This window comes from Papaver somniferum, chromosome 5 (genome assembly GCF_003573695.1).
Source record: "Papaver somniferum cultivar HN1 chromosome 5, ASM357369v1, whole genome shotgun sequence".
NCBI classification, from domain to species: domain Eukaryota; kingdom Viridiplantae; phylum Streptophyta; class Magnoliopsida; order Ranunculales; family Papaveraceae; genus Papaver; species Papaver somniferum.
The window spans coordinates 192,267,951-192,295,018 of NC_039362.1; the positions used below are offsets into that span (position 1 = coordinate 192,267,951).

General features: G+C 37.3%; 2 protein-coding genes across 4 annotated transcripts; both read left to right on the forward strand.

Annotated features, from left to right (window-relative positions):
• The first annotated feature begins 494 nt into the window (after positions 1-494).
• Positions 495-10,188, forward strand: LOC113284113 (aspartic proteinase-like protein 2). 3 transcript variants are annotated; one of them, XM_026533526.1, is made up of 18 exons: positions 2,878-3,978; positions 4,073-4,178; positions 4,286-4,411; positions 4,488-4,630; positions 4,739-4,862; positions 5,100-6,703; positions 6,797-6,894; positions 6,984-7,116; positions 7,213-7,358; positions 7,449-7,615; positions 7,724-7,855; positions 8,068-8,168; positions 8,256-8,442; positions 8,582-8,688; positions 8,984-9,053; positions 9,155-9,320; positions 9,431-9,549; positions 9,714-10,188. In XM_026533526.1, the coding sequence occupies exons 7-18, from the start codon at positions 6,888-6,890 to the stop codon at positions 10,050-10,052; spliced, it is 1,674 nt and encodes a 557-aa protein (XP_026389311.1). In that variant the 5' UTR covers positions 2,878-3,978; positions 4,073-4,178; positions 4,286-4,411; positions 4,488-4,630; positions 4,739-4,862; positions 5,100-6,703; positions 6,797-6,887; the 3' UTR covers positions 10,053-10,188. The 3 variants fall into 3 exon arrangements, with proteins under 3 accessions (XP_026389313.1, XP_026389311.1, XP_026389312.1); XM_026533527.1 differs by having other exon boundaries at positions 6,987-7,116; XM_026533528.1 differs by lacking the exons at positions 6,984-7,116; positions 7,213-7,358; positions 7,449-7,615; ... (6 more) ...; positions 9,431-9,549; positions 9,714-10,188 and adding exons at positions 495-736; positions 918-1,047; positions 1,145-1,620; ... (4 more) ...; positions 2,550-2,621; positions 2,751-2,853 and having other exon boundaries at positions 3,888-3,978.
• Positions 10,189-12,399: 2,211 nt separating this feature from the next.
• LOC113278387 lies at positions 12,400-15,471 on the forward strand. Its single transcript, XM_026527240.1, has 6 exons — positions 12,400-12,513; positions 12,850-13,690; positions 13,775-13,894; positions 13,974-14,192; positions 14,272-14,467; positions 15,017-15,471. The coding sequence occupies exons 1-6, from the start codon at positions 12,422-12,424 to the stop codon at positions 15,148-15,150; spliced, it is 1,602 nt and encodes a 533-aa protein (XP_026383025.1). The 5' UTR covers positions 12,400-12,421; the 3' UTR covers positions 15,151-15,471.
• Positions 15,472-27,068: the final 11,597 nt, after the last annotated feature.

Sequence of the window (27,068 nt, forward strand, 5' to 3'; positions counted from 1 at the left end):
TACTTTTTCAATTATCAAATTAGTAAAATTAGAACTAATTTTCGAAGAAGAAACACCGCTTTCCTATTCTTAGCTGGATTTAATGGAAATTTATTGCAAGATAAGGTGAAAAATTATCCAATTTGGAACAATGACTAAGCTTTTTCTTTAATTGCTTAGTTAAAACCTCGGTGGTTTATCGGTATTAAATTCGAAACATGCCTAGCTGAGCTAAGTTATTTGTATTTTAGTTGTTTGAATCAATCTTTCAAAGAAAAAAAGAGAAATTATAATGGAGCAGAACCTTGGGTTTTAACCCAAAATATCGAATAACTTTTCTTAAGGATGTTTGCCAAATTTGAGAGGGAAGACGATGAAGCTGCCTGTCATCATCAAAATAATTAAGGTAATCAGATTTCAGTCTCAAAACCTCTTGTTTCTTCTATCTCCCTCTCTGAAAAAACCTTCGAAAATTTCAGTCTTTTCTTTTTTCGTAGTTGATAGATATTGAAGAAATGCCGGCGTTTCTTCACGCCGGATTTCTGATCTTTGCTTTAGGATTAATTATATTACCAGTAGCTTTTGTTTATAGTGATCATCTCTATCTAACTCTTGAAAGAATTATTCCAAATGATCATAATATTGAATTGAATGAGTTAAAGAATAGAGATAGAACAAGACATGCTAGAATCTTACAATCTTCAATTGGTGTTGTTGATTTCTCTGTTCAAGGTTCTGCTGATCCTCACACTTTCGGGTAATCAGCTTTTTCTATTTCTGGGGTTTTGTTATTAGTTGAATGTGAATCATGTTTTCATTGAAAATTCTCGGAAAATCTTGATCTTTTGTGGGAAAGATTGTTATTTGGGCTTAAATTGATTTGGTATTGATTATCTGTAATTTTTGAATTCTGGGTTTTCTGGGTTTGATTCATATAGGTTATATTTCACCAGAGTGAAACTAGGCTCACCACCAAAGGAATTCAATGTACAGATTGATACAGGAAGTGATATGTTGTGGGTTAATTGCAATTCATGCAGTGGTTGTCCCAAAAGCAGTGGACTTGGAGTGAGATTTTGTTTTTTCCCCTTTTCTAATGTCCTTTGCTATATATGCCAATTTAATCTTGAGAATCTTAATAATATTGTGTATTTCTGGTTTGCAGATAGAGCTGCAGTTCTTTGATCCTGGCAGTTCATCTTCAGCTTCTCCAATATCATGTACCGACAGCGTATGCAGCTCCGTTGTTCATACTGTTGAGGCTGTTTGTCTTGAAAATTCTCACTGTGGTTACCAATTCCAGTATGGAGATGGTAGTGGGGCAGCAGGGTTTTATCTGTCAGACATGTTGGGTTTTGACACAGTTACTGGCAATTCTCTCATGTCTAACTCTTCAGCTCCTGTTGTTTTTGGGTGTAGTAACCATCTGTCTGGGGACTTCACTGATACAGATAATGCAGTTGATGGAATTATTGGTTTTGGGCAACATGATATGTCTATCATCCAACAATTATCTTCGAGAGGGATAACACCAAGGGTGTTCTCACATTGTTTGGATGGAACCGGCAGGGGTGGTGGTGTATTAGTTCTTGGTGAAGTTGTGGCAGAGGGTATTGTTTATAGTCCGCTTGTTCCATCAAAGTAATGGTCTTCTTAACCTACTAAATATTCCTGTTTACATGTCCCTTAATTTCATCATCCGTGCACGTTTTGCATTAGAGAATGTTGTAATGTTAAGTATGGTTGATTCCTCTTTTGATTCCTGCAGGTCTCTCTATAACTTGGATTTGCAAAGTATTGCTATCAATGGACAACTGGTGCCTATTGATCCAGCTGTTTTCTCAAACGGTCAAGGAACCATTGTTGATTCTGGAACAACTTTGGCACACCTACCTGAAGAAGCGTTCGATCCATTTGTCAATGCCGTAAGTTATCAGTATTAGTATGTCATTCAAGTTGTTCTTTCCTGATCAATATAAAACATATTTTTCTCGCTACAGCTTGTTGCTGTTGTTCAACAGTCCGTAAAACCTTTCATAGATAAAAAAGGAAACCAATGTTTTATTGCCCAAACCAGGTTCGTTTTTGAGAACTTTTTTCCAATCATATTTACTATTTTACCTTTTTACTGGTTTGTAAGGGTGCTACCTTAACCATTTGCATTATGTATGTGATGTTCAGTGTCAGTGAAGCATTTCCTCCAGTTATGTTAAATTTTGCGGGGGGTGCAACAATGGTTTTAAAGCCCGAAAATTACCTAGTACAAACATCTGGTCATCAAGTGAGTGTTTCAGCATGACCTTAGATATATAGCAAATAGTGGCTGTTCATGTTAGTGAAAATTTTAGAGTTCCGCCACCTTCTGAATTTGCGGAAAATCTATTGTTACAGGGTGAATGGTGTGTTGGCTTTCAAAAAGGTGACTTGCAAGGTCAACGGGTTACAATTTTAGGAGGTTAGTTCACTGAGCTGCAAAGGCTTCATCCAATTCTTCTCCTTAGCTTCTCGAGTAGAAGGTATGTGGTGTTCTGATGAGAACGATCTAATATTGCTATCTTTTCTCTTAACAGACCTTGTTCTTAAAGATAAGATTATTATTTATGATCTGGCTCGCCAACGCATTGGATGGGTAAATTATGATTGTAAGTTTAGCTTCCTCAAATCCCATAATGTCTATTGCTTATCAGCAATTCAGTACTATCCTTAGTGCATTCGACGATCTCACTTGGTACCTCTTCTTCTGTTACTAAAATGATTTAATATGCATACAGGTTCACAGCCAGTAAATGTCACATTGGGTTCTGGTAATGAGAAAATCAGAGAGGATGCTTTATACCAGTTAATAATACCAATAGCTGCCACTGCAATCTCACTGTATATCTCCTTGTTTACCAGGTTCTGATTTTTGAAAATTAGGATTATATACCAGTGCAGCCCTGTCTATTATAATGGATTTCAATGAGTCATAGGTCAACCAGAACTAAGAGTGAGATATGACCAAACTTGTACTCAGCATATGTTCATCAAAGAAAGATTAATTTGGCATCTGTTCTCCAAAAAATGCTGTTCACTTCTCCATTGACCATGGTCCATTGTATTTTTATTTTTTACTGTTATGGCATTCTTGTTTTGCATGCATCTAGCCCTTCCCCTGGTCATTACTTTTCTTTAGGACATTGCAAGCTGAAAAATGGGAGAATATGGACCCTCAAAACCCTGTCCATGGCATTGGATAAATAAACCTCACCAACTTCTCACCAGAAAAAAATCTTTGAGATTAGCAACACTTAGCTAAGTCTGCCATGTAGTAGTTTGGAAACACCTTTGGAGGGAGATATGAGCAATATGACTAGTTGCACTCTGCTTGAATAAAAAAATAACTAAAAATAGTGATTAAAGAAGGCAACTAAATAAAGATTAATTAATATTTCTATCTCATATTTCCAATGAATCCTACTAGGCTAACTAGGCTAGCCCTTCCCCTATTATCAAAGAAAAAGAAAATGTCACTTTGGACTTTGGAGTGTGATCTTGGTTAATAGATAGTCTCTCAGAGTCAGACTAAACTCATGATGATGATTACTTTTGTTTTCTTCTATCCAATCCAATATTATTATAATGTTCCAACCCTTTTCATTACAAGTTAAAACGCAAAGATTGTCCATTAGAGCAATACATATTTACGTGTATAATGTTAAATTATGTGACTTTTTGTACACATTGACAAGGTACCCTCAAAACATCTATGGCACTGGATTTGATTTGATCTCTCCAACTTCTCATTTCTCATACCCTTTGGTTATTCTGTAGTGACATGTTTTGTCCCTTTATTGAGTTTGAGTAGTTGGAGAGTTCATTCAATTGTTTTTTTTTTATCTCATTTGCTAATTTGTTGTCTTGGTTACCAGTTAATCGGTGGTATTCAGGTAAGCCTTGGTGATATCTAGTGTGGAATTGCAGTTTTCCCCAGTGAGGTTCTAGTTTTGCCTCTAATGGAAGGTAGTAATCTCTACTTTGATTTAGTCTTTTTCTTTTGCAAATATGATGGTTTTGTCAATTCAGGTTTTTTTAGTTTTTTTTTTTTTTTTTGCAGTACTAGATGGGGATGCAATTAAGGACTACTTACCTTCATTCTTCCAAATTCAAATGAACCAGGAAGATCATTTCTCGCCTACACTCTTTGTAGGTCATTGTAAATGGTATATATCAATCAACTTTGTGACAGAACCCCTAATTTTCTGCACTACTATGTGTTGGGTACATTTTCTGCTTTGATGGATACTAATCTTGATCACGTATCGGGTAGGCGATGTGGGAAGCAATGTGGATGATTACTTATTGGTCTATGTGGTTGCTGACGAGTGGACGGAATCCCGATATGCGAAATTCAGTTTGTCTGTGGTTGGTGAAGCCAATAACACATTCAAGAAAGGTACATTGTGTTATTATTATCAGATGGTAACATCTATGTATAGGTTCTAAATTTTAGTTGGTGTGTATGCTTATAGATACGGAAGAGGAAAATGATTGGGGTTTTGATGAGTTTATAAGGTTCAATGAACTTACGGATCCTAGCAATGGGTACATTGTTAATGATGCTTGCTCTATTGAAGTAGAATTGTGTTCGTTTTCGAAACAAGATTCCAAAGAGGTTGGTAGCTTGTAGTTCCCAAACCAATAATTATGACATAAATTAGCTATCCTCGATATATTATGAACAAATTCATTTACTGTTGCATTTGTTGATTTTGTCATTCAGGAGTTGGTGCCCGTGGAGCTCATAGAAATAGAATCCGACCATTCTGGTATGGAGTTTCCACATGAGAAAACCAAGAAGAGAAAGGAGCTAGAGGAGGACGATACTTCATCTGTTCAACTCAAAGGTGTAGTTTCATACTACCGGCTTCCACTAATATACCATGTTATCAGATTTTCATTCCAAAGATAAAGATCTTGTGATATAAATAGATAAAATTTATGAAAGTTGCAATGACCGTGAAGTATTTCAGGTGTTCTTAATTTCAACTGAATACTGGAATTGACAGCTATTTGAAGTAAATTGTTTGAGTAATTTTTATGTAATTAAGAAATGTCTTGAATTTTTTTTTTGTTCATTGTAGAAAGCGGCCTGCAGTTGATAGAGCTAAGCCGAAAGAAGAAGAAGAAAAAGCTATAGAAAGTGGCGAGGAAGCTATCCAAGATGAAGAACAGGTTATAGAGAGTGGCGAGGAAGCTATCCAAGATGAAGAACATGTTATAGAAAGTGGCGAGGAAGCTACCGAAGATGCAGAACAAGTTATAGACAGTGGCGAGGAAGCTATCCAAGATGGAGAACAAGTTATAGACAGTGGCGAGGAAGCAGTCAAACATGGAGTTACAGAGAAGTGGCCGGGAGAAGGCCGAAGGTTTAGTAGAAGGTTAAGGGGGAAGAAGAAAAAGCTGCAGGAAGTGGTGGAATCCTAAATGGAAAAGAAGTTGCAGAAATTGGTAAGGAGAATAAAAGGATCATAGAAGAGAGCATGTCATCAGAAAATAGTGAATCCGAGAAGCAACCTGCAAAAAGTGCCAAAAAGACTACAAAGTAAAAAGTTTCTAAAGTTATAAAAAGTGGCAAGGAAGCTACCCAAGATGGAGAACAAGTTATAAAGTGTGGCGAAGAAACAATCAAACATGGAAAACAAGTTACAGGAAAGTGGCCGGGAGAAGGCCGAAGGTTTAGTAGAAGGATTGCGGGGAAAGAAGAAAAAGCTGCAGGAAGTGGTGAAATCCTTAATGGAAAAGAAGCTGCTGAAAATGGTAAATTGACCACATTGTTTTGTGTTTTCAGATCTTATTCGCGGAGCATATAAAGAGCGGGGTTCAGAAAACCCCGATTGCTGAGGGACTTCCTAGACTTGCTAGGTGGAACCTCAAGGATATTTCCAATGCTATACAAACAGATTTCGAGAGTCTTGATAGTTACAATTGTAGCACTGGATCATTTAGGGTACGTTGCAATTGCACTTACACAACTATGCCTACATTCATTGAACCATTCTCCGAAGCAGAAAAACAAATATTGAATGGCATGAGAATGCAGCAACCACAACAAGATGAACTACTGCCTTGTGAAGTTGTTATGCGATCAACGGTGCAAGATGAAGGAGATGGAAATGTTGATGAACCACTGGTTTGTGAAGCAGAACAAGGTCAGCCTCAACAAAATGAGGAGGAGGTACGATCATCAACAGTGCAAGGAGATGAAGGAGTTGGAAATGTTGATCAAGAAGAGCTACTCATACTGCAAAACAATTAGGGATGATGATCTTAGAATGTCAATAAAGAATTTTTCATTACAGCTCCTTCTGAATATGTTGCCTCCGGCTAAACTTAACCAGAACCGGTCTCAATCAACACAACGGCGAGTCCTTCGGTACCCCGGCCATCCGATACGATAATTCACCATTTCCTATTCCCATTCTTTTGGCGCCCATCCGATACGATAATTCACCAGTTCCCGCCAAAAAAAAAAAATCCACTCCCTGTCCTGAAGGGTCATAAATGTTAAAATCTTTTTGGGTCCTTGTCAGAAGGGCTTTGTCTGAGTAAAGCTATCTTCTTTCATCTCTCTCGCTCATCGACTATTTTACTGTTTATCCATCCTTCTTTCAGCAATTTTGGCTCCCATTTCTGACTGATTAATTTTCAAGTTGCAATTCACTCTTCTCAAGTTGGATTTCTTCAGGTAATTTTTTTTTTTCTGCACTAAAAAATGAAACCCCGTCATCAGAATTCACACGAAAGAGTAATCAATCGCTCAAATTTGTATCTTTATTAGGTATAAAGTTGTCAAAGACTTAATCTTGACCCCTTCTGAAATTAATTCTTCATTTATTTCTCTGGGGCAAAAAGCTTCAGTTTTGCCTCTAATGGAAGGTAATGGTACTTGCTTTTGATTTTTCATCTTTTTCTTAATATGCTGGTTTTGCAATTGTTTTAGTTATTTCTTTCATTGTTTCATGCAGTAGAAAATCAGAATCCAGTTAACGGCAACGACGGGGATTCGACTTCCACATTGAAATGGAGGATTGAGAATGTGTCTAAACTGGATGAGGAAAATCATTTCTCTCCGATTTTCGTTATAGGTCCTCATAAATGGTATATCAATCAACCCTTTTCTATACTAGTATTGAATCTATTTTACAATATCTGGTTTAATCAATGCTCAAAAGTTGCTATCTATCATTGTGTTAGGTGTTTAGTGGCTTTTCGTAGAGGGTGCAATGTCAACGGTTACTTATCGGTCTATGTGGTTGCTCTTGAGTGCAAGAATTCGCGATATGCCAAATTCAGTTTGGCTATCATAGATCAAACTAATAACGAGAACACATTGAGAAAAGGTACGAAGCATTATATATGTACATCATACCAGTAAAATGGATAATTACTCTAGGTTCTAAATTGTTGCTCTTGTGCATTGGTGTATAAAGATACAGAAGGCGAGATGATCCAGTTCACTGACGATGAAAATGATTGGGGTTTTGATGAATTCATACAATTAAAGGAACTCGAAGATCCAAGCAATGGGTTTATTGTGAATGATGTTTGTATTGTTGAAGCTGAATTACGTATAACCTCAACACAAGAATCTAAAGAGGTTGGTAGCTTGTTGTCCCTAAACTGATAATTATGATTCAAACTAGCCTCAATATGTTATGAACTTAAGAATAAATGAACTGTTGTATTTGTGGATTTTGTGATTCAGAAGCGGGGGACTGATGAAATCATGGAATCCGATGAGGAGAAAGATCCAGTTACCTTACTAGCTAGTACTTCATGTCTGGATAACGCCTCAGCATTTATCTGTGCATTTTGTCAAACCTCTAAAGTATCAGAGGTATATTTATTTCTTTTCCTGACCTTGAGATGAATACATATATGTAGAGCAGCAAAGGACACTTTGGATTTGTCAGCCATAATGTTCATCTCTATCTTGTCAATTGAGAAGAGATCTCTCTTTACATTGCTTAAGTACTGATTCATGCCTAAAGAATACTCTTTTGTTTACGAATTGATTTTCCATGTTTCTGCGTGGGCGCGCACATTCAGGATTCTGGATCAATGTTGCGTTTTTCCAATGGAAAAGAAGTTGAAGAGGATAAGGTATCTGGACCAAATGTGATACATGTTCACCAAATATGCTTAATGTGGTATGTTTTGATGTTCTTGTTTAATTTTTCTTGAATTTCATCTTATATCAGTTCTATTGGATTATAAAATCATGTGCGGGGATGTAGGGCTCCTCAAGTGTATTACGTTGGTGAGACTCTTCAGAACTTGGAGCTGGAGGTGGTCAGGGGTTCTAAGCTCAAATGCAGTTGTTGCGGGTTAAAGGGCGCAGCTCTTGGATGCTTTGAACACTCCTGCAAGAATACATATCATTTCCCTTGTGCATTTGGGACTTCTGATTGCCGGTGGTATAATGTAAGTTACAGCATTAAGCATGCATCCTTGCATTGATTTGTGCGCCAATTTTTTCCTCGTGTGAAGTAATTAAACTACTTGACTATGCCTTTCCTAGGCGCGAAGCTAACTTCTTTTATGTGGCATTGCCTGGTAACAGGAAGGTTATCTAATTTTATGTCCCAGCCATTCTGATACGAAGTTTCCACATGAGAAAACAAAAAAAAGAAAGAAGCTAGCAATGGACAATTCTTCAGCAGTTCACAGGTATAGTTTCGTATTATGGGCTTCCACTAATAGACCATGCTTATCGGATTTTGATTCCAAAGATTAAGATCTTATGATCTAGTAGTAAGATTCAATCACTTTATCTCGAGTTGGTACTCTCATGCTTGTCAAATTGAATATTTTTTTGACTAATTTATCTACAAAAAAGACATTAGAGTGCATATGCTCTGAAAACAAAAGTGAATTAAATTGATAAGAGTTGATGAATTGGCTTTTTTTTTTGTTGTTGTTGTTTTGTTCCAAAACTGAGACTATATGATCTGTTGATTTACAGAAAGAGCTGGCAAGCAACGGCTGGTAGTAAACTGGTTCTCTGCGGGTCTTCCCTTTCAGCAGAAGAGAAGGTGCACATTTACTCGATTTGGCGTTTCATGGCCATCCAAGTTTCCCCATGGTTGCCATTCTGAAAACTTCTTTTGATGTTCTTTTCATGGTTCTTATACAGCATCTGTTGGCCAACTTTGCTAAAATATCCTGTGTAACCATTTCCGAAAACATGAAACCAAATGTGACCCATTTGATTGCATCTACTGATGAGAAGGGTGCTTGCCGCCGCACTTTTAGATATCTAAAGGCCATCTTAGATGGGAAATGGGTTCTCAAAATAGATTGTAAGTTCTCCTAGTTACATTCTTATCCTTAATAACAACGCCAGTTTAACAATGAAGCATACATCATTTTACGTTTTCCACTTCTTTTATTCCATTGTGTTGCTATACAGGGATTAAAGCATGCACAGAAGCAATGGATCTTGTCGATGAAGAGCCTTATGAAGTTGAAGTTGATATTGATGGATGTCGAGATGGGCCACGGAATGGTAGACTTCGAGCCAGTAAAGGGGTAACTAATCTCTTACTCAGGCCATATGAGATTTCTGATATTTTTTTGTTCTAGTTACGGGTTCATAGGTCCAAACAAAAACCGTAGCGCATCTGAATCATATTAAAAAATATGGCATTTTTATTCATCCTCTATTGCTTATTAGATTGATATTTTTCGCGCAGGCGCCAAAACTGTTCAATGGCCTACACTTCCATTTCAGTGGCGAGTTTGTTCCTTTATACAAAAAATCCCTTGAAGAACTAGTCTTATATGCCGGAGCTAGAGTATTAACAAAGAACACTTTACTCTCACAGAGTAGTGATGAAGGAGAATGCTCTTCAACGACTTTGGTTGTTTACGACTTCGACGAGGAAGTGTCATTTACGGTTCTTCTGGAAAGGCGCAGAGAAGCAGAAGATCTTGCTAAGCAATCTAAATCTGTTGTTATTGGGCATACATGGATACTAGAATCACTAGCAGCTTTAAAATTAGAACCACTTCCTCGACGACATGACCTGTAAATTGATGAGTGATGTTAGTGTAAGAAAGTTAACGGGAAATTTTTTGGAACTTTTCTCAATTTTCTTATTGTATGCAATCGTATAGTGGTAATGTATTTGCTTCTGGTTTATGCGCATTCTGCAGAAGTTTTGCCAACAGGTATGAAGTGCAGTGCAGGGGTAATGCACACAGTATATACTTGTTATTCTTGACCAAGTGCAAATACATATAAAAGCTTAAAAGGTCAGGCCGGTGATCTAGAAATAAAAAAATGATGCCATTCCCACATTTTCTACTCCAGTGCTTTCAATATTACTTGGTTTCAGGCTTGAGGCAGAAGATCATGTCACGGTTTCTTTGCATCTAGGCTAGTCATTAGTACTTTTTTGTAGTCTTAGAAATGATGACTTTTTGGTGTGTAATCTTGGTTAATAGATTTTGCAGTCGCAGTCAGTCCTCTCTATCTATTTCTCTTCTGTCACTTCTCACAGAGTCACAGTTCTGTTACTCGTCATGATTACTTTCGCTAATCAAGTAAGTTAACATAAAAAAAATTAAAAATTCGAATACTTAAACAAGAACACTATAATATGCTTCTAAGAAGGTCTTTGTCTTAGCACGTCGGGATACCAGAAATAGAAGAAGAATTATAGGGGTGGGTTTTGGGTGCCACTACCTTGTGTGTTGTCGGAGAATCTTCAGGATATTAATCATTTCCGAAACAAAAATATTTTGTTTGACAAACAGTCGATTTTTATTTTGTTTTTAGAAGGTGTTCGATTTACATCCGAAATAACTTTTTGTCTTTTGAATTTTAAATGTGTAAAAATTATTTCTGGATGTGTACGCAAATTCGCTATAGTTGAACACCTTAAAGTAAACACCCCATAATCCTGAAAGTCAGAAATAATTTTTAAAGTAAAAAAATTACTTTCAAAGGTGCAACCAAACACTTACTTAGCAGAGGCGAAAAATTACTACTTTTTAAGCAGTCAAACCATTTTTTCAACTTCTGTGTCTCTGTATTAATTAAGTAGATTAAGTAGTTCAGAGTTCATTTGATTTTAGAGACTAGAGAGTTCTGTCTCTGGTGTTTCAACTAGAATTTCATGTTGCATGCTATTCTAACTTCAGTGTGAGTAAGAGATTCCTTTGCAGATTTTTTTATTTTGTTGCAGTTTGATTTGTTCTATGACTAAAAGTTTGCCCCAATTCTGGTTTGAGGGAAAAACAAAAAGATTTATCCTTTTTCATCATCTTCTGAATGCTGGGTTGTTTTTACAATGTGATTATTATAAATCTTTTTCATTTTTGTGGTGTTTTTCATTCTTTCCACAGTATCCAGAAACTCTGCTACCTAGGGTTCTTCAAGATATTGCAGTCAAGTGTGGGGATCAAAGGTACAATTTTTTTTATTTTTTTTTGCAAATTTATTCCTTTTTATCCCATTTGTTAATTTCTTGTTCTGATTACCAGTTAATTGGTGGTGTTTCAGTACAGCCTTGGTTGCTAGTGTGGAATTGCAGTTTTCCCCATTGAAGTTCTTCTACTAATGGAAGGTAAAAATTTAGTGTCTTTTTCTTGTGCAAATATGTTGATGCTTTTGTCAATTCAGTGTTTTAGTTATATTTCTTCATTGTTTGTTTGTGTTGCAGAACAAAATGGGCATGCAGTTAAGAACGAATTCCCTTCGTTTGTCCCTTCATCTTCCAAATTCATTTGGAGGATACAAAATGTTTCTGAATTGAACCAGGACAATCATTTCTCCCCTACATTCGCCGTAGGTCCTTGTAAATGGTAGTATATCAATCAACTTTGTGACCAAACCCCTAATTTTCTATTTCTATGTTAAGCACATTTTCTGTTTTGATGGTACTAATCTTGATATCATACTGTGTTAATTAGGCAATTGGTGGCTTTTCGTAAGGGAAGCAATGTGGATGATTACGTATCGGTTTATGTGGTTGCTGTCGACTGCACAAACTCCCGATATACAAAATGCAGTTTGGCTGTTGTTGGCGATCAACCCAATAACACATTCAAAAAAGGTAACTAGTGTTAGTATCAGATGGATGGATAACTTGTATGTATAGGTTCTGAAATTTTAGTTTGTATGTACTCTTATCAGAAGGCCGGATGGTCCATTTCACGAAAAAGGAAAATAATTGGGGGTTTGATGAGTTTATACGATTCAATGAACTTGCCCACCCTATCAATGGGTACATGGTTAATGATGCTTGCACTGTTGAAGTAGAATTGTCTTCGTTTTCGAAACAAGATTATATTAAGGTTGGTAGCCTGTTGACATAAATTAGCTAGCCTCGATGTACTATGAACAAATGAATTTACTGTTGTGTTTGTTGATTTTGTGATTCAGGAGTTGTTGCCCATGGAATCCGGCCATTCTGGTATGAAGTTTGCACACGAGGAAACCGAAAACGGAAAGAAGCTAGTGAAGGAAAATTCTTTAGCTGTTCAAAGGTAATGTTTCACACTACTAGCTTTCCCATTAGTATGCCATGTTTATCAGATTTTCATTTCAAGGCTAAGTACTCCAAATACCAGTATTTGCTCTTGGCGTCATATGTACCGTGGTGTTACCTTTTCTTCTTTTTTGCACGTCTGCTAACATGACCTGATCCAATTAAACCTCGCGTCATAGGTTAGACTCTAACTCAATTTACAATAATTAGTGATCTATTGTAGTTGTGAGTGCTAGGACGATCCGGTGCATTAGGAGTTAGAAAAAATTTGTCAATGTGTCTATCACCCCCTTTCTAACTTATTCACTTCTAGTATTTCTTCTTCTCCTTCCAGGTCTAACTGGGATAAAAGTGGAGGTGTTCCAGAATCTTCCGTGTCTAGAATTGACGGTCAGCCAATTCCTCATGTTTCTACTGCAGTTCCTGTTAAACCCAAGCCGAGTCCTCTTGTTTCTGCTGCAGTTTCAGTTACACCCAAGACGTTCAAGGAATCAGATGGTTACCGGAAGTATTCCATTAGTGAAATTAAAGAGAGGTATCATCTTGATGAAAGATTCGAGGTGGAGTTCATCGAAGGTGAAGATAAGCTGACTGACGCACTTGTCAAGAATTTTCCTTGCGACAAAGACAACCTATTGATTGCGGTCGGTCAGTTGGAGGCCGGTCTACGTTTACCTCTGTACTACCCGGAAAATCCTTTCTATTATGAGGTATTGAGTCAACGTGCTGATAAGAGGGGCATTTTTCAGTACAACGGCAATTTCTTTCGCTTTCTACGGGAATGCCGCAAACGTAGTAAGGGCTGCACTGGGATAACATCTGAAGTTCCTAAGTTTCGTCGCGAGGATTACACGGCTACCAACTTCAACTGGACTTGGGCTGATAACACAATGGGGAGGAACCGGTTTCCTTGGTGTGTCGGCCCTCGCCGCATCCCATATAGCCAGGATCAGGATTTCTCCGGTAAAGCCGAGCTCCTTCCTGAGTACAAGAGGAAAAAGCGGTTTGGTATGGTGCGACTTGATCATGACGAACAGTGGTTCCGCACTCCCTTGCGTATTAAGGGTCCTTGGGTGATGGGCTGGTTAACTTCTGGAGATCCCCGCACCAGCTTTGAGAAATTCTATCCTCCTTACGAGCCATGGACTCTAAACATGGTTGCTAGTGGTGAAGTGGTAGGTTCGTCCCTTTTGTTACCCTTTGTAATCCACTCATTCTTCCTACTTGTGACTGTTTTGCTTGTTTGCTGCTCTGCGTAGACTTCTGTAACTGTTCCTGATGATACTGATGGGACTGACACAGATGGTGATGATCCCGCTTGGACGACACCTCTTGTTCATCTGAAGCGAAAGCCTGCCCCTGGTGACCAGAATGTTGAGGTAAAAAATAACATTTTCACGTAGTATATATGATCCCCTGTTTGTTACCTAAACATGTATTGGAACTTCCTTGTCGCAGGATACAAGTGTGGAAAGGTCTCGTCCTGATAGATTGGATGTCCAGTCTTCTAGTAAGAATTCTGAAGATCTGGAGATCCCCAATGTTGTCGACGCTCCTTTTGTGAACTCGGGTGTTCTTGATTCTGAAGCCAGGGATGAGTTCCGTTCCACGACCATGGGTTTAGCCGAGATAGAGGCTTTCTTTCAGGAATTTGCTCATGAGTCTACCTTCTCATCTGTAAGTGATCCAGAGTTTATGCTTCTTTTTATGTTGAGCATCGCAACCTCTACCTTGTTCTTTTTTTCCCCTATCACAGGTTGCTAAATTTGTGGAGCAATGCCCTAAGTTGTACGACTTGTACCTGCTTTACCATAACAAATGCAAGGATCTTGAGAGGGAGAAGGATTTGCTGGTGTCAGAGGTTCACGATCTTAAGTCGCGGATGCAGGGATTGGTCACTCGTGAGGAGGCAGACGCTGCGCTCGCTAAACAAATTGAAGCCACTAATAGTAGTAAGTGTTTCTAGATTGCTCACTTTTCTTTTGTGAGTTGATGAAGTCAATGCGAGTCCGAACAATCCTTGATTTTGCCTATAGAGCAAAATCACTCAATTAGAGGCGAACCCTTATCTAACCAAACTCCCAATTCAACCTTCATGATAGTCTGTACTGAATTCCCCGTGTGGTAAATTCCTTAAGTGATCTTAAGAGACATTTTAGTGACAATGCTGACGCCATTGTTTATACACATAGGGCCAGTCTAGAAAAGGCCAACACTATAACAAAGAATACTACCAATGCCGCAACCTCTAAGAGTGCCACAGAAAAACAAATCATTTTCAAGAAAATCAAGAACATTCATATTAGGCTTGGCGAGGACTAGTACCAATCATTGCGTACGGAGCATAGGTCCTTCGAAACTAACTAAGAAATGTAGACAGTACTGTATAATTTTATATAGAATCTTAAAGGATGAGTTCAGTAACTTTGATTTGTGTGCAAGGCAGTTTGGTTGCGCTATACTATCATTCTTATCCTTTACTTCCCCTTTTGGTTGTGTAGGTGTCCAAGAGCATCTGGCCATTGCGAATGCTAGGATTCAAGAGCTGGAAAGCCTAAACCGCGCTCAATCCCTAGAGCTCGCCACTAGAGCGGAGAGGGCCCAGGAAATTATCAAGTTGGCTGAGGGATTATGAAGCCTGGTGAAAAGTGCAAAATGTTGTTGAGGATCCGATCTTTTTTGTGTTTCCTTGTGAATATTCAGTAACCCCTCCTCTAACTTGTGCAAAGTAGTCGTCTTTTTGTTAATGTCATTCTAAATGATTTTGGATGAAATATTCCATATCTTGTAGGTTCTAGTCGTCTTAATGGGATACCATTTTACTTGGTGAGAAATTTTGGTGCATTCCAAGGAAAATCAGTACTCCATTAGCGGCATTTCAAGGCTACTTAGTATGGGTCTTGCCTTTAAATGTAATTTGTCACAGTTGGGAAAATATTTGCAACAAGTGCAGGAAAAAAATAAAAAATCCTTTCTAATATTTTCGATAAAAATAAAATCATAGACCTTCTTTATAATATTGCTTAATTTTAATATATTATCTCTTTCAAAAAAAACAAAACCGTGGGGGAAATATCAATTCCTTCGAGGCCTAAACATACTAGAAACATAAAAATCAATCTCAAAAGAAGTAAAAACATTTGGTTTCTGAAAAAATTATCCTTTTATACCTCTAAAAGTCAATCTAAAATAATATATTCGAACTAATTACTGACTTTTTAATTTTAAAAATTGGATAAAAAGTATTACATTAACTAGTTGGAAGCCTAACAAGCTAAGCTCCAACGACATATTAGTACATTACTTGAACAGGTTGCCGTACTAATCTACCAGTGAGCCTCATGAATAACTTAGTCAAAGGATCTGAAACGAATAGGGACCGAGATTGTGTCATAAGGGGACAAGCTAACACTACCTTTCATGTTAGGGAAATGGGGATGACCAGCCGAGATAGGTGTGCGTTTATTGAAAAAATAAGTTTTCAAAATGGTATGTGGAAAAATTTGTGGGATTTTTTTTATACACATCAAAATGCAAGATTACTAACAGGGGTGCCAGTTTGTTCTGGGTTATAAATAAAAGATAAAAGATTCTATCTGTAAAGAATGGGTATACCCCCAAGAAAGTTTGCACCCACTTATTAGCGTCCTTAAGAGAAAGAAGTACCTTCAAACAAACCATTGTCCATTCCGCCTTCTCATTTCTTCTGAAACGCTTTGGTTATTGAGCAGTGACATCTTACCAGCTTCTGTCCCTATCTGTAGTTATTATTGAGTAGTTAATAAGAGTTTCTTTTTCTTGCTTCCGCTGGTTCCAGCATCAACATGAGACCTACTATCTATCCCAACATTCTCATCTACACCTACAGTAGGATCAACATCCTCAGCAACAACTCCTACATTATTCCCTACGTTTGATACATTCTCAGCTACATTGTCACCTATATTTTCCTCACTAGAGTTATCCCTATGTGCATGTGTTTCTACTTCTGAGATTTCCCCATGAAAGTGCCATGTTGTATACGACTGATAGATACCATACTTCATCAAATGAAGTGAAGTCTCAGTAAGCGTCACTAATGCTTTACTGTTCTTACATCGACCACAAGGGCATAAGAACAACGCATTTGCACCACCTTTTTCCTTAGCAAACTGTATGAACAACCTAACACCTTCTACGAACTGCTCTGATTTATTGTCACATTTCATCCACTTCTTATCAGGTATCAATGACATTTTTTGATTCCTAAAGACAACATCTATGTTAAAATTTAGATAATACCTATATCCAACATCTTTATAAAACTCAGCAATCATATCTATCAGTACATATAGATCACATCAAATAAAAAATTACTGAATCTACTTCAAGTCTACCATACAAAAACATTTTGTCAAGTTACAAACTTCATCTGCAGTTTTATCTGATTTTTAGTTAAGTTATAACTTAATAAGTTTTCACAAAATTAAAACTCACATTAAACTGCTAACAATTTGTATTATTGACAGAACTAACCAAGCAAATCAAAATCAAATCTGACCCAAATACCATTCAAAATCAAAAATAAAAAACACCCAACTCATAAAAAATCAAAACAATTTAACAACCAAATCTCAGATACAAGCTATTGACCTAAAATTAAAATCAAAACATAAAACTAGATTAGAAAGAGAAAACATAACTAGGTTAATTATGCTTAGCAAGTTCCTTCACAACTGTGCTTCCTCTTGCAGCAATTTAAGTGAAAGTCATTAAAAAAAAACAAACCTAACTGCCGATCTAACATAATAAACCCTAACTATTGAAACCCTGCAGTAATTAAATTACCTAACTTGTAGCTATACTTGGTCGAGTTTAACAACAGAAGAGACTAATGGCAGCAGAGTTTTCTTCAGATCCAGAAGAAGATGATGGAGAGATACGGTGAAAAAGAGAAGATAAAGGAGAGAGAGCAGCTGTCCTGTACCCGATTTTTGAAGGGATAAATCACGTCCTTTTGCAGTCAAGAAGTCAACTAGTCAATGGGTTAAAAGTGTTCCCTGCTAAGCATGTGACTCGCATGCCTACACTCCAAGTAGTTGCTAATCGCAACTGCTACTTTGCTGTTGCTAGTTTCGAAACAGAATTAAATGTTGCTAAACTTTGGCAACTGTTGTTTCTGTTGCGAATTCACAACTGTGATAGGGCTGTTGCTAATCTAGGATGCTATTCCGTGAATTTGGTGTAGTGAGTGGCACCTGCATGTTATAAATTTTTGGCATCCACTTGAAAACCAAGTCCTCGATAAAAAAGAGAACCTTAAAGGATATGTTAGCCATGCCCACACAAAAGGATATTTATTTTATACAGAGTTGTTCTATATTAAATTTCATCTTTCATTTTCCCACTTTCGTCTCCACGAATTTAAGCACACAGCGTAGAAAAATGAACTACAACCATCACACTAGCTAGGAGCTTTAAGAAATATGCCCACACCTGGAACTCAATCTATTAATAACAATGTAACAACACCTGCATGCAATAGCTCAAGTTTTTCTCCCATTTATTCCTTCAATGCATGCAAGAGGACAAAGCTGAGTTGAACACTTGAACTTAAGCAAGGCTAAAAAACTGTAGATTTCTGGTTCCGGTAGTGATCCCATTCCAACAAACCTCAAAACTTCCCAAATCCCAAAAGAAGAGAAGGTGCATATTTACATGATTTGGGTTCTCAAAATGGATTGCAAGTGCTCCTAGTTACATTCTGCATGCACAGAAGCAAACAATCTTTTCTATGAAGTTGGACTTGATATTGATGGATGCTGAGATGGGCCCGAAATGGTAGACTTCGCGCATCAGTAAGGGGCAAACTAATTTATTACGTACTCTCTTAAAAACAAACAATCCTATTATTAGCGCTTTAAAATCAAAGGTTTTTTTGGGGCTTTTTTGGGTTCTAACGTCCTAAAATGGATAGAGGAAAACCAAATCAATAGTAAAGGTCAAATGTACCCTTTCCTAAAAATATATTATAATCTAACCATAAAAAAGAAAAGAAAAAATTAATCTTTTCTTCTTCTTCACTTCTCCTTCGTTTCATCATGATAAAATCATGATGAAAATGAGGATCATAATTTCATCATGATGAAATCGTGATCATTATGAAACTTAAATTATAATTCTTCTTTTTCTCTTCTATTTCTTCTCCATCACATCGTGATTCTTCATTGTATCGTGATGAAGATGATGACCATAAAAATAACATCTATTATTTTTCTTTCTCTCTTCTTCTTCATCTTCTCCATTGCATATAGAGATGATAGAAAAAACCAAAACTAAGAAAACCCATCATTTATTTTTACTTTTGATTGACTTAAAAATTCGATTAATTTGAGAAAAAAAAAATTTCTGAAACTGTATAACTGCTGGGAGTTCAGACTTTTCCAACAGTGAACCCTGGATTACGGTTGGGAAGGTACATGTTTCCCAACCGTGAACCCTGAACCTACCTGTACGGTTGGGAAAGTAAGAACTCCCAACCGTAAAACAATGTTTAAGGCTAGATTTTCCTAGCCGTAAGCTATTCTGATAATCATATAAAAAAATATAAACAGAGGTTTAATTTCGGTTAGGTTCCCCAGCCGTAACTTGAATTTTTGGATTGGAAAACCTAGCCGTAAATGTTACTGATACTTACAAAAAATTGGAGAAAAAATCCTAGCCGTAACTTGAATTTTGCGGCTTGTAAAACCTAGCCGAAACTGTTGTTACGGCTAGGAAAACCCAGCCGAAAATACTGTTACGGCTGGGAAAACCCAGCTTTAACTGGTTCTAAAAACAAAAATAATCAGAAAAATGATTTCGGTTAGGAGTTCTTATTTCCCCGCCGTAAACAAAAAATACGGCTTGGAACACCATTATTTCCCAACCGTTTTTTCGTTATATGGTTGGGTCGACAAATTATCCCAGCCGAAAACCAAGCCGAAGTACAGTTAAGGCTGGGAAAACCTAGCCGTAACTGGTTCTGAAAACCAAAAAAAAAATCGGAAAAACTTTCGGTTGGAAAAACCAGGTCGAAACATGGACTCTCAGTTGGGTCGACAAACTATCCCAGCGGTAATATTGATTCACGGTTGGGAATCTAAGAACTCCCAGCCGTAAATACTTCCAGAAATTGTTTTTTTTTTACCCGAAATTCATCGAATTGGACTTTTTTAACCATTTAAAACAAAAATAAATAATGGATTTTCTTAGTTTTCTCTTTCTATGATGATCATCATCTTTATCATGATATTTGAATGAGAATGAGAAGAAAATAGTTTTGGGTTTTCTTGATGATCATCATCCTCATCATGATGAAATTATGCTCATCATCATTTCACAATGTATGAATGAGAAGAGAAGGATGGGGAGAAGATAATAGATTTAGTTTTTTTATTTTTTATGATCTTCATCATGATTGTAAATGAGAAGGAGAAGATTATAGATTTAGGATTTTTTTATTTTTATTTTATTTCATGAAAATGAAATTTAGGTAAGAGTATAATAGACATTAAGAATATGATGTGATAAGAGATAACCTCATTTACTATTTCATGTCCCCGAAAAGCGGCAAAAAACCATTGACTTTTAAAGCCCCAATAATAGGATTCAAAACAAAATCCTAGCATCTGAAACGTATTAAACATTCTGGGATTCGTCATTTCACCCTCCCCTGCTTATTAAGTATTTGACTATAAGCATTTAGCGAAGATTGATATCTTTTGTGCAGGCACCAAAACTGTTCGGTAGCCTGCATTTCTGTTTCAGTGATGACTTAATTAATTTGCTCCTTTGTAAAGCATTTCATTAATATTTATCCCTACTAAATGGGTTGAATATAACAAGGAAGGTCATCTAATGTGTCCACAGCCGACTTGTCGCACTGTCATTTACAGGGACAGAGGGTAGTATTATGGCCTAATTAAGTACCTTACATTTGGGAAATAAATGAAAAAAGCTGTTGGTTGATTTTGTAGGAGAACTATCCAAATTAAGGAGAATCTTATATAAAGTTTAAAGTGTAAACCTCGATTGATAACAAGATGACCATGCAATATGATCTTGCTTCTCCACATTCAATCTGATACCACGATGAATAAGGACAAAAAAGGATTCCATGAAAAGACATACACATTCAATTCTTTTTCATCTCTAAATTAATACGATCGAGAGAAATAATTATGCATTAATTACTTAGCCCATTGCTCTCTGAATATCAATATAAGGAACAAAATCTAATTAAAAAGAAAATGTGAAGAATCAACCCTAAAGACAACAAAGAACTAAATAGAATTTTCTCTCAAAGAATCTAAGCGAAAGGTAAATGTGTTTTTTTTTTTTTTTTGCTCGATCAGAAGGTACTAACGCTTTACCTACTTATGTTTTACTATCTTCATTGCACATTTGCACTAGCTAGCTAGATACCAACGCTTGCTTCCCGAATGTTAATTTTTTTCTTCATCAGTACAGATTTGAATGCACATCACGGCTAAGGATACAACCAAGGAACTACACCAACCAAAAGTCAAAAACAAAATCTCGATCTTATTTCTTTTTAAAGGAGTTCTTTTTTCACCTACCATAGTTTTCAATATTTTTGGAACCCCTTTCCACTTGATCTGATCTGGTTCTTTTCATGCTTTGGAAATTGGGTTCGCCACGGTTCTCCACAATCTCACTGAGGAATCCTCCATTCCTTCGGATTCATTTTCCTTAGCTCCCTTCGTCACACCAACTAGAGTACTCGCACCTTCATCAGATTGTTTAAGGGTCTTCTATGAGGGATTTCATGAATAGCTTTCACCTGCACACCTTTCCAATTCTCCATTCCATTACTTTAATTGTCTATCTCATACAACTAGAAAATGAGAAATGGACTTCTTACTCTAGAAGGAGAAAACATAAAAAGAAGGGATCAAATTGCAGGTACCAACAGGCAATTTAAAGACATTTATTGTCTTAGAATATTTTATCCGAGTCTACTAGTGCCTATTGCTGGTCATGTGGAAGACATCCAAGAAAAAATCAAATTGCCAGAGATCAAGGATCAAGAGAAGAAGATCACTTGATAATGAGCAGTATGAAACACTAATGGGTTCTTACACGCCTGTTGCAGCTTCTTGTTCTTTATCCTTATCATCTTCTTCTCTAACACCACTGCAACTTTAGAATTTGATTCTATAGCGGTGTAAGGGTTCAAATAGCATGTACTCTCACAACTTTGCTTTTTTGGTTTCTTCTTCCTTCTGGAGAAGAGAGTTCAAAATTTATCTGAAGATTGAGCCTCATCTCCAATCTCCTTCTCAACAGTAATATATCCCTCTTTCTGACCATCCACACCCAACACTACTGTATACTCTACCCTATCCTCAGAATTTTAACCGTTTTTAGTTAGCTTCAGTAGCTTCCTTTGTTGCTTTCGCCAGTCGCTGCAGAGCTTCTCTATGTGCTTCTTTCTTTTTCTTTTCTAATAAATTTAATTTAGCCCTTGTATATATATAGTTCTGTAGGGATAATAAATCGCTCAAGCTTCTTTCTTAATAGTAGTTGTTAATTTCTCTAGGTCAAAAATGTTGTGTTATAGATGGAGGATAAAAGATATTTCTAAATGGGAGGAGAAAGATCACGCGACTCCCATTTTCACTCTAGGTCTTCAAGAATGGTACGTATATGACCAAACCCATTTTGTGTAATAGTAGTTCTATGTTCCAATTTATGCTGTAATGAATACTAAGTTTGCTATCATTGTGTTAGGAAATTGGTGGCGTTTCACTTCAATGGTTACTTGTCATTTTACATTTATACTGTTGGATGTAAGGACTCGTGATTTGCCAGATTCCGGTTGGCCATTATAATCAGATGAATAACCACATAGCATGGAGAAAAGGTATGAAGCATTATATATATACACACATAAATACATATCAAATGGATTACTAATGTAGGTTCTAAATTCTAGCAATTGTGTATTCATTATATACAGAAGGCACCCGAATGTCCCGGTTCGGAGAGGAAAGCGGTTGGAGTTTTGTAGACTTCATTCGGTTGAGGGATCTAAACAATCAAAGAAATGCGTACGTCATTGGTGATGCATGCATCATTGAAATTCAAGTATATCTGAACTCGATAGGAGATACGGTCAAGGTTGGTATAGCTTCTTGTTCCTAAACCAGTAATTAAACTTCTCATCTAGTCTTTCTCTTAGGCGTGAAGGTAACTTATTTTATGTGACTGGGTAACAGGATGGCCGTACGAAAACCAAGAATAATGAGAAGCTAGGGAAGGACAGTTCTTCATCTGTTAAAAGGTTAATAAGTTCCCTACCACTGGCTTTCACTACCATGTGTTTCACTAAATAGTTAAACATGATTTTATAGATCAGTAAGTTTATGGGCGCTCGTAAATTATATGATGATCGCATGCATTATATGCAGAATTGTACATTTTTTAGCGAGTATATCCATGGATTACAAAATTATTCGTGCATTATATAAGATAAGAGCTGATGCGGAAGAGTTGAACTTGATTTAGAATTATTTGTGAAATTTTAAATAGTTAAACTCGAGTTTCACTTGGTTTAAATAGTTAAACTCGAGTTTCGCTTGGTGAGTTTAGAAGTGCCCTTGAATCAAAGGGTGATCTTGTGCATTATAAAACGAGTGGGAGACTTGACCAAGGAGTTCAACTAGATGATTTCATGCATTATTTTCCTTGTTCAGATACTCTTATCGCAACCTTTCTACCTTATTTACCTCTAGTATATCTTCTTCGGCTTCCAGGTCCAACTGGGATAAAAATGGAGGTGTTCCAGATTCTTCCGAGTCTAGAATGGACGGTCAGACGATTCCTCGTGTTTCTACTGCAGTTTCTATTGCACCCAAGGTGCTCAAGGAATCATATGGTTATCGTAAGTATTCCATCGGTGAAATTAAAGAGAGGTATCATCTTGATGAAAGATACTTGGTGGAGTTCATCGAAGGAGAAGATAAGCTGACTGACGCACTTGTCAGGAATTTTCCTTGCAATAAAGACAACCTATTGATTGCGGTCGGTCAGTTGGAGGCCGGTCTACGCCTACCTCTCTACTACCCGGACAATCCTTATTATTATGAGGTTCTGAGTCAGCGTGCTGATAAGAGGGGCATTTTTCAGTACACCGGCAATTTCTTTCGCTTTCTACGTGAATGTCGCAAACGTAGTAAGGGCTGCACTGCGATAACATCTATCGCTCCTCAGTTTCGTCGCAAGGATTACAAGGCTACCAACTTCAACTGGACTTGGGCTGATAACACAACGGGGAGGAACCGGTTTCGTTGGTGTGTCGGCCCTCGCCGCATCCCATATAGCCAGGACCAGGATTTCTCCGGTAAAGCCGAGCTCCTTCCTGAGTACAAGGGGAAAAAGCGGTTTGATATGGTGCGACTTGATCATGACGAAAAGTGGTTCCGCACTCCCTTGCGAATTAAAGGTCCTTGGGTGACGGGTTGGTTAACTTCTGATGCCCGCACCATTTTTGACACTTATCCTCCCTACGAGCCTTGGACTCTAAACATGGTTGCTAGTGCTAAAGTGGTAAATTCCTCCCTTTTGTTCTTCTTTGTTATCCCCTTATGCTTCTTTCTTGTAATTGTTTTGCTTGTTTGTTGTTCTACGTAGACTTCTGTTTCTCAAGATACCAATGGAAGTGACGGAGATGGTGATGATCCCGATTTGACTCCACTTGTTTGTCGGAAACGACAGCCTTCCCCTGGTGACCAGACTGTTGAGGTAACGAATATTTTATTTATTTAGTATATATACGTTGAACGTTCCCCTGTTTTTTTTCCGTAACATGTGTGGGAATTACCTTGTTGCAGAATACTAGTGCAAAAAGGTCTCGGCCCTATACATTGGATGTGCGGTGTTCTATTCAGAATACTCAGCATGAGAAGGTTTCTCTGGAGTCAGAGGTTACCAATCTTAAGCGGCGGATGCAGGGATTGGTCACTCGTGAGGAGGCCGATGCTTCGCTGGCTAAACAAATCGAAGCCACTAATGGTAAACTCACTTTTCTTTTGTGAGTTGTTGAAGTCATTCTTCTGGTAGTTATCAGTGGTTCTCCATCAGTTTTCTTGTTACAATAATACCACGAGTTTGAGCAATCTTTCCTCTGTGTAACTGTCCAAGAGCAGCTGACCGTTGTGCATGCCCGCATTAAGGAGCTTGAAACTTTAAACCAAGTTCAAGTCCAACAACATGAAGATATGCAACTTCAATTGGCAGGTAATGTTGAGTATATTATATATGAAGCCTTAAAAGGATCGGTTCAATAAGTTTGATTTGTTTGGCGACCATCATTCTTATCAACCTTTACTTCCCCTCTTCCTTTGTGTAGGTGTCCAAGAGTATCTGGCCATTGCGAATGCTCGGATTCATGAACTTGAAAGTTTGAACCAGGCTCAAGCCCTACAGCATGCAGATGTGCAGCTTCGACTGGAAAGTAATGTTGCCGATCTTGAACCGCAGCTCAGTGGTAACGCAGAGCAGGCAAAGGAAATTATTAAGTTGGCTGAATCTTTTGGGATGATGAAGCCTGGTGAAAAATCCAAACGTTGCTGATGACCTGATGCCTGTCACTTGGATGCCTTTTATCCTTTTTGTGTTTCCTTTTCCTTGTGAGGCTTCTGTACGTAACCCTCTATCTTGCGCGAAATACACTCCTTTTGTTAATGCAAAACGAAATGCATGTGGCAGTATAATTGTTTTGGATGAAATATTCCACATTTTGTAGGTTCTGTGTACGTCTCTATGTATGTCTAAGCTATGGTCTCATAAAAATGAAGTATTAAACGTGTCTAGGTAAACTACATAGTGAGTCTTTGAGTTCGGCTAGAGAAATTAATCAAGGCCTATAGTAGAGGCAGAGGGTCAGTCATGTTTGGAGATTCGTGCAAGAAATTAACTAAAGCCTAGAGGTTAGTATCGTGCGTGCAATTAACTAAGGCCTATAGAAGAGGCAGAGGGTCAGTCATGTTTGGAGATTCGTGCAAGAAATTAACTAAAGCCTAGAGGTTAGTATCGTGCGTGCAATTCATTTTCATCCCTCCCACTGTCATATCATACGGAAAAATTAATTAGCACAAAAACTACACGGTACAAACACCCCATCTTTGTGAATGCTGAAGCACACTCAAGTATAGTCCATTCGGGTGCCATATGCAGTGAATAGTACTTGGTTCAAACTTCTGCCGACTATAGTGGTGTATATATAGTAATTTATTAGAATTCAATCTTATTTTTTAATAATGAAAAACATTAGTACTAAAGAAAATATTATTAATATAAATGAATAATTATGATTAGGGGTAAAATGAAAGTGAAAATACGCCTTGGGAAATGTAATAGACTATACATGCATCTCTTCCAACTTAGGTACGTACATCTCACCGGTATGGGTTGAATCCATCATTTTTGAATGATTGTCACAAGGGGTACCAAATTTTAAGGGGGTTATCGGATTCAAATAAGGCAAAACAATCTTTATCATTGGATTCACCAGATTGGTAACCTCATATTAAATTTGGTAATCCCCATAAGAGTCTTATAGTTTTGTCTAGAGAAACCAAAGGTTAGACATGCTCGGTCAGGTCACGTGTATAGAAAAGATTGAAGGCGCGTCAAAACACGTACACTTCACTGATCATTTGGTTTTATTAATATTGGAATGTGAAGATTCATCTCTGCAGACAACAAACAAGAACTCATTGCTCCTCTCAAAGAATCTCTCTGGAAGGTATTAGTTTTCTGCCATCTTCATTGCACTGGCTAGATAGTAGAGACTAGCGCTTAATTTCCAATGGTTTTGTTTTCATGATCAGTACACGAAACAGAATCAGAGGTTTGTTACTATACCATTGAAGAGCAAGACTTAAGTCTAATTATCTTTGATACTATATACAGAGAGAACTAATGGAGTATATGTCAAAGCTTCAAAGATATTCTGATCACAAACGATGGGGTTTTCCAAAATATACATCAACAAAAGATGGTCCTGGGAGATATAAAGCTTCTGTAATCGTCAGTGGTTCATCTTTTGATACACCTGGTTTTTGTAAATCTTCATTAGACGCTCAGGATAAAGCTGCTAAACTTGCTTTTCATCATTTTACTTCTTCTAGTGATGATCCTCTTCATCTCCCTGCTAAAATCATTCGCACAGATTCTCCTTCTCCAATGCCTTCTTCACCTGCAGGTACCTTTCTTTAATCTTTAACAGTCAAATGCTTTCATTAATACATTAGTAATAGTAATTACAGACTGGTTTTGTTAATTCTGAATCCATCAGTTTTACTCTCATTCTCCAAAGAGTTAACATTGTTTTTTCTGAGACAGATAGAAGGATACCTCTCGTTTGTTCTCAGGATCCTTAATTATTAATTAGGATTTTAGGGTTCAATTTTCTGGTGTATAATTTGTTGCCGTTGGTAACGCGTCAAAAACATTTTATTTCAGTTTTACGATTCAAAAGAGTATCAGATGAATTCCACAACAACT